The 7,472-nt window shown below is 37.0% G+C and overlaps 1 protein-coding gene and 1 long non-coding RNA gene across 2 annotated transcripts; one reads left to right on the top strand and one right to left on the bottom strand.

The window, feature by feature from the left end:
- Positions 1 to 216: 216 nt before the first annotated feature.
- Positions 217 to 2,906, top strand: LOC139823642 (uncharacterized). The gene is made up of 2 exons (XR_011734835.1): positions 217 to 340; positions 675 to 2,906. It is a non-coding gene; the product is annotated as an uncharacterized lncRNA (long non-coding RNA).
- A 2,082-nt stretch (positions 2,907 to 4,988) lies between these two features.
- LOC139823670 (uncharacterized) lies at positions 4,989 to 7,062 on the bottom strand. The gene is made up of 4 exons (XM_071796185.1): positions 6,699 to 7,062; positions 6,450 to 6,639; positions 6,266 to 6,366; positions 4,989 to 5,776 (listed from the first exon to the last, which is right to left on the bottom strand). The coding sequence occupies exons 1-4, from the start codon at positions 7,060 to 7,062 to the stop codon at positions 4,989 to 4,991; spliced, it is 1,443 nt and encodes a 480-aa protein (XP_071652286.1).
- Between the last annotated feature and the right edge of the window lie 410 nt (positions 7,063 to 7,472).

Here is a 7,472-nt window from a genome sequence, read left to right as displayed (position 1 = left end):
TACTTGCGTGCGTGTGTGCATACCCGATTTACTTATCAAAATTTTTAGGATTATTTATCAAAAAATTTATACATTATTTTAATGGCTGGCACGGGTGAACTGATACATCCTGTATATAAGATTATACACCATTGTAACAAATATTTAAATAAAAGATTTAAAAAAATTTTGTTTTTAGACGACGATAGAGAAAATTCTTCAAATATACAGATAATATCACCTGAACACTCTGAGATTAATATTATTGTTGATTCAGTAAGCCAACTTGACAGATTTCAATCTATACAGACAAATATACATAGTCAAGGAGAGGAACACAATGTATCTGCAATAAGTGCAGGTAAAAGTTATTTTACCACATTTTAAAATCATCCAGAAATTTTTATAAATCTAAACATTTGTAACCCTAGTGTATAGTTCCATACTTTTACGTAACAAGTATTTAAATAAAACATTAATAAAATAATAAAGAATAAAATAATTTTTTATTTTCAAATAATAATAGAGAAAATTACTCATGTACAAATAATAACACCTGAAATAAACATTACTTCTGATTGCGAAAACAATTCTACTCATATAAAGTAACGTAGTAGCTCAAGCTATAGTAACAGACTCAAATTAATCTTCATGCACATCAGTACAATATCAATTATTTCTATTTTGTCTTACAGACGATGAATTAATATATGAGGTGCCGGAGGATGATTATTTCTACTTAAACGAAAGAAGTACAGAAGATGGTCCGTTTCACACCGTAAATTGGAATCTGGATAATGAAAGCACTTCAAAAGAAGAATCTTCCATAGATAATTGTACAGTGTGTCTTGTTGAAGAACGCACGCACGCTTTTGTACCTTGCGGTCATCTCGCTTGTTGCTCCTCATGTATCGAACGTTTGGAAGCCAATCGATGTCCAATATGTAACGTGATATATGAAGACTGTATAAGAATCATAAAACCGTAAAACATTCAATATCTTACATTTAGGTCTAAAAATTTCAAGAAAAGCTGTGTTACTTGATAAGAAAAAGAATATTTTTTCGATGAAGATAAAGCAACGTTCGTGCAATTTTATGTAATTTTGAAAAATTTTCGAAGTTTATATAATTTGGTTACCTTAAATCAAAGTTAATTAATTTTTAACAATCAGTTACAGTAAATTAAGTTTTAGTAACTATTAGTACTAGTAGTAAAAACTGTGAAATGTCAATAGCGCTAAAACGAATTCAAGATATGACAATAAGTTAAAAATGTAACAATATGAAACTTGATCGACAGCATAATTTCTCAGAATTACGTAAAAAAGTAATAACAAGCAGAGAAACTGTTATATCATCTAGGTGTAAACGTACTATTGTACTTGAATTGTCATTGATAGAACATTGACTACGTTTATACGGCATCGTTAATCGGATTTTATAACATCCGTAGGAATGTCAGGAAGATCAATCGTAACCATTTTTCAGAAGAATGGAATAGCCCGTGATTGGCCGGCCTAAGAAGGTGCCGTGTAAACGCAGTCATATTGAGTCAGATTTATCTTTTTCTTCGTTTCAGAGTAATAGTTTATATCTCTCAGCAGATGTATGATTATAGAAATTATTTTTAGAGTTGCTCTAAATCAAAATGTATAAAACGTACATAACGTATAAACATTTTAATTATGCAAAGAAGAGCAAAAAATATTTTAATTTTTCTTTCTTGTAATAACATTACGAATATGCGTATTAAAAAATTGTGATACCATTTGATACTTTGTAAACATAAAAGAGGCTTTACGTATCGTATAAAGTTTAATACTGACGATCTGTTTTACTATTTAAACGTAATTGTTTTAGAACGATCGTTCGTATCGTTTTATCGTTTGAAAGACTCATTATTATATAGTTCCTACAGTTACTTTAGTCATTACGTACGATTTGATTAACATATGTTGCAAAATATGATGCGAAATATACTTTTACGGTTTTTGTGATAATACATACAATAACAAGCACTGTGATTTGATACTTGAACATATGGAGGGGTTAAAGCCATAGTGGTGTAAGTCAATTTTTTTTCTTCTTTTTTCAACATATCTGCATGTGTAGACTGCATCTATGAACTTAACTCGATAGGTTAAAAAAAGTGACTTACACCACTATGGCTTTAACACCTCCATATATAATAGTTACTGATGTAAGGATTATAAAACATTAATTTATTTTATCAGATTTTAAATACTGAATACCGGTGCTCTGTTATCTAAACGTAAGTAAGGAAAGTGATATTTATAAAATGTAAACGTACCATCATACATGAATGTCGTAGCTATATCTTATCCGACCGATGCGTACTACATCTTATCCGACCAATTTTTGTGTTTTTGTTATTTATGACTCATAAAAATCGTTTTATTTTTTCATTTTTAATTTTTCAAAATACTTATCATTATGAAAATTACAGTTTCCACTCTAAATTGTTATGTACGATTAACATGTAGAGATTTCACTTTGTCCTAATGTATACAGTTATGCTAGACTAATACACTTTCATTCTCTTTTGTAGTATTTTAATAATAATGCCAAGCGCTCAAGAAATTGTCAAAATTACACTATTGAATAAACGTCATTTTCTTTGTATCATCTTTTCCATTTATCCGTATCCATATTTTAATCCTTTTTCAAATCTTATTTCAACTTTCGTACTACTTACACTATATTTCATTTACTATTATAACATTCTTTATCCTCATCCACAAACTTTATCCATAAATTGTAATATTCTTTATTCACAATATGACGTCCAACCGATGTCCAAATATCTAAAATAAACGTGCTAAATACAACGTATTTAATTTGATATATGTATAATTTATGATGATAATGTTCCTGCTACATGTTTAAATAAATATAAGTATTTCACTTTGACAGTTATTACAACCTCCAAATGTGTCATCTTTTAACAGTTTTACGATAAGCTTAAACATTTAGCAGTATAACACGCAATAAGAACAATAATTATATATTTTTTTAATTTATTATTTTTATTTCCTTCCGTCTGTTAAAATTATAATAATGCGAATACATGAAACAAGCAAGTAAACAGAACACATCTTTTCGTGACAATAAATTGTGCGTAACTGAACGGTGTGCAACTGAACGGTGCGCATCTTTCGGTGTGCAACTGAACAGTGTGCATCTTTCGGTGTGCAACTAAACGGTGCGCATCTTTCGGTGTGCAATAACACGGTGTGCAACTGAACGGTGCGCATCTTTCAGTGTGCAACTGAACGGTGCGCATCTTTCGGTGTGCAACTGAACAGTGTGCATCTTTCGGTGTGCAACTAAACGGTGCGCATCTTTCGGTGTGCAATAACACGGTGTGCAACTGAACGGTGCGCATCTTTCGGTGTGCAACTGAACAGTGTGCATCTTTCGGTGTGCAACTAAACGGTGCGCATCTTTCGGTGTGCAATAACACGGTGTGCAACTGAACGGTGCGCATCTTTCGGTGTAAAACTAAACAGTGTGCATCTTTCGGTGTGCATCTTTCGGTGTGCAACTAAACGGTGCGCATCTTTCGGTGTGCAACTGAACAGTGTGCATCTTTCGGTGTGCAACTAAACGGTGCGCATCTTTCGGTGTGCAATAACACGGTGTGCAACTGAACGGTGCGCATCTTTCGGTGTGCAACTGAACAGTGTGCATCTTTCGGTGTGCAACTAAACGGTGCGCATCTTTCGGTGTGCAATAACACGGTGTGCAACTGAACGGTGCGCATCTTTCGGTGTGCAACTAAACGGTGCGCATCTTTCGGTGTGCAATAACACGGTGTGCAACTGAACGGTGCGCATCTTTCGGTGTGCAACTGAACGGTGTCCAATTGAACGGTGTCTAATTGAACCGTGTCCAATTGAACCGTGGGCAAAATATCGTGTCTATTTGCACCGTGTCCGTTTGCACCGTGTCCAATTGTACTGTGTACAAGTGCACCGGTCCCATCTTCGCCCAGTAGAAGCTCTATACCCTTACTTCCTTTTTTATAGGCACGTTGCAAAAGATCAAGAGTAATCCCTGCTTCTGCCATCTTACCAATCATGCCAACTGAAACAGATCCCTTCATGCAATCCATTGTGACCTTATTTGTATTTTTCAAAACGGACCTTTCAATTATCTGCACCATAACAGTCACAGACTTCGAGCGATCCATAAGTTCTTGACGTGTGACTTCCGCTTTGTCGACGATTCGCTGGAGGATTCTGACATCATTCAACGCATTGTGAGCGTCGGCTGCAACATTCTCGCCAAGCAAATCACTTGCAAGATCGACTTGCGTAAATTTGAGCTTAGCCGCAGTTCGGGAAGGCAATTTCGCTTTCAGGACAAGAAGAGTATCGGTAAATCCGTAAACGACTGATGTGAACTCCTCCCATAGATTATAAGCGCGTATATCTCTAATTAGAAATCGTGCGTCGAACGTGAATCCATTGTGAGCAACCAACGCGTGATGTCTTTGCCTATATTATTTAGAAATTGCAGAAAATTCTGCAGGGCAGTATGGAATGGAGTTGTTTCAACCTTCTCTCCGTGGAGAAACATTTCACCTGCGCAGACTGACAAGCCAGTTACGTCTGCAGCGTTTTTTGAAATGGATCGCAGAGGCACCATGTAAGCGCTGAACTCCTGATCTTCGTATCTGGCTGCAATTTGGCAAATTTCCGAATATTTGACGGAAAGACCAGTTGTTTCGAGGTCAAAATAAACTAGAGGACTGTCTTGAGGTGCAGTTGGGCTTACTACAGGACTATCAATGAGTTCCGTTATTCCGTCAAGTCCACATTCAGTCGAATATGTGATTCCTTCTTTTCTCTCAGCCCTATTCTTTTTATTGGACCGCTGCTTCTGCATGAAAAGACGTCTTCTCTTGGTTTCGGGCTTGCTGGCTCGTTCTCGTCGCTTGGCTCGCTTGTAGTCTTTCTTTTTCCGAAATTCTTCGGTTAATTTTTAGGGAGACAGTCCAAGCTTCTTATTTAAATCGACGATATATTTGGTGCCGATGTTCTTTTCACAAACGGTGGCAGCAACTCGAAAATCGAACGATTCGGAACCCGCGTAGTGATGGGCTTTACAACTTTTCGCCGACACGCTTGAATTGAATGCCTCGTTCGGTTGACTAGAGCCACATGGGGCGAGCTTGTCTGCGTTTTTCCAAAACACGTCAAAAATAGCTGCAAGTGTTTGTCTCATCGTCTCTCCGGTAAGTCCTTTACCTCCTGGTAGCCCGTTGTGCGTGTAATTCTCCGGGTCTTCGGCATATCTGTACCATTCGCCACACTTTGCGTGTTCATCAAACGCATGAGGGATAATATTTTTTATCGCATTTTCTGTCGCCTCTACGTTACCTTTGTTCTTCTTTAGAGCACAGCCGAAGCAGTATTTCAGATACTCTATGACGTCCCTTGGTACTTTTTGTGCCCACAATGCTTTGCTCAGTTTCTTCGTAGCGTGATTTAGATCAGACCACTTGGCTACCGGATGACTGCATTCACGACAAACAGCAGCGATTGAGGAGCTATCGTCATCACCAATGAGTGTGCCTAATTTTACGTTGTGCTCCTCAAAGTCTTTATTTTTCGCAATAATTTCTATGGCGATATCTGGCTCCATCGCCTTCGCACTCCCGGTCCAGTTGAGCCGGCAATCGTGATCGTCTAGGCTATGCCCCGCTTGGCATAGTCGAGTCCCATATCCAATTACCATCCCTGATTTGGCGCCGATCAGAGATCCAACAGCTGTAATGAAACGAGGGAACTAAGAGGAATAGGAACTAACGTTGGATTCAAGTGGATCGGAAATAGGACACGTTGAATTGAGATCGTAACAAATAGACGCTTTATTAATGAGCAGATTTATTTTTATGACAACGATACAAAGATTACAATGGTAAAAATACTTTATACAATAAAAAAATGAAAAATATTAGTCTAATATAAACAGCTTGTGTATAATTAAATAAGTGTATAGAAGTATCTATAAATAGATTTACGAATCATGATTGAAGTATAGGAAAGTACAGGAAATGGTACTAGATTTGACGTAAAACTAAATCGCATATATTCTGATAATGATTTTTTCGATGCTGATACGCACAATATGTACATATATAAACACTACGGAAATTATGATAAAAGTGGTGAAAATGATGGTCCGATTTTACAATCCGGAAAAGCCATTCTAAAACGATGGTCCATATTCACTTTTACCCTAAGTATTCGAAATACCTGCTAAACTGTCATACGTATGACCATTTCCTCGTTTTGGCCAAGCAGCATCGTAGGAAGCTGCGATTAATACCGGATCTTCACTTTGTACTGCCCTCGATCTGTAATTAATATTCTCTTTACTAACTGTATACAGTGTATCGCAGCGATAGTCGAGTACGAGTCACACAATATTATTACTCACGTATCCATAGCACAAGAAAGCTCTTTTTCTACTTTTATCGCCTCGACACAACTCTCTTTCGCAGCTGACTCAATTGCTACTCCGACGGAACGTTCGTATCGTTTCAGCAACGTAGCATGGATCGTTGGAATGTTCATCGCTGAGAGCACAGTGTTCAATTGCGTAATCCCAATGCCTCCATCAATAACTCCTACAAAGTTGTGAATTATTAACAAGGGAATCAGAGAGAATTTGAGGCCATTTACTTACCTAAGGCAACTTTGTAATTAATGTCAAATTTACGTTTGCGATTATCGGCAACGTTTGTTTCCCGATCTGAGGTATTAACTCTTTTGAGCTTGTTGCAATTCTGACACCGTACATGAAAAATGCTTGCCAAGCCTAATACGGTTTCATTTTCTATGTGTCGAAACGAAAGTGATGCGTTACACGACCAACACCACATATCCTCTGCTACTTTCGTGATGTTAACGATTCGGTGACCGTCTATTTTTGGCTTATCGTGCTCTTCGCGAATTAATCTTCTCCGCTTGACTCCCGCGATGACATTATCCTTCCATTGAATTTTTCGTTTCGTTTCGAAACGACCTTTGCGTCGAGGCTGTTCGCTCATGTTTACGCACTGATTGAAACTTTTTTTTTTTGTGTTGATCCCTCGGTTGAGAGAAATTTAGTGCTTTTAGCTCTGCCCCGGAGCTATATAACACAATGTTGTTAAACCTATGCACTGATTGAAACACTGAAAGTTTGGTTATGACAATACACTGACAAGCGGCAGGCGCTCCGGCGGCTGTTAAAACCGCGACGTTGCCAAATATCAATAGCCAAATATAAGGTTTCAACTCTAGTCAAATTTGTGACTTTGCTCTGATATTTTCAGTTTATAGCAACGGTTAAATGAGAAAACACCTTACGGAATAATTAATTTAAATGTATGCTGATTTTTACATACTAAATCATTCATATTTGTCACTAGTAACAATAGTCGTTTTTGTGACTTCAAATTACTGCAAGAACCACCTT

This window comes from Temnothorax longispinosus, unplaced genomic scaffold (genome assembly GCF_030848805.1).
Source record: "Temnothorax longispinosus isolate EJ_2023e unplaced genomic scaffold, Tlon_JGU_v1 HiC_scaffold_15, whole genome shotgun sequence".
Taxonomy (NCBI): domain Eukaryota; kingdom Metazoa; phylum Arthropoda; class Insecta; order Hymenoptera; family Formicidae; genus Temnothorax; species Temnothorax longispinosus.
The sequence above is the reverse complement of the archived record's forward strand: the minus strand, read 5'-3'. Positions and strand labels throughout refer to the sequence as shown.

What these genes read in the sequence shown, in the direction of transcription:
- LOC139823670 (XM_071796185.1), bottom strand. Translation starts at nt 7,062, where the DNA reads ATGAGCGAACAGCCTCGACGCAAAGGTCGTTTCGAAACGAAACGAAAA. An exon ending in TAATTACAAAGTTGCCTTAG is followed by an intron (nt 6,640 to 6,698) that starts GTAAGTAAATGG and finishes ACAACTTTGTAG; the next exon opens with GAGTTATTGATGGAGGCATT. An exon ending in TACGTATGACAGTTTAGCAG is followed by an intron (nt 5,777 to 6,265) that starts GTATTTCGAATA and finishes GTTTCATTACAG; the next exon opens with CTGTTGGATCTCTGATCGGC.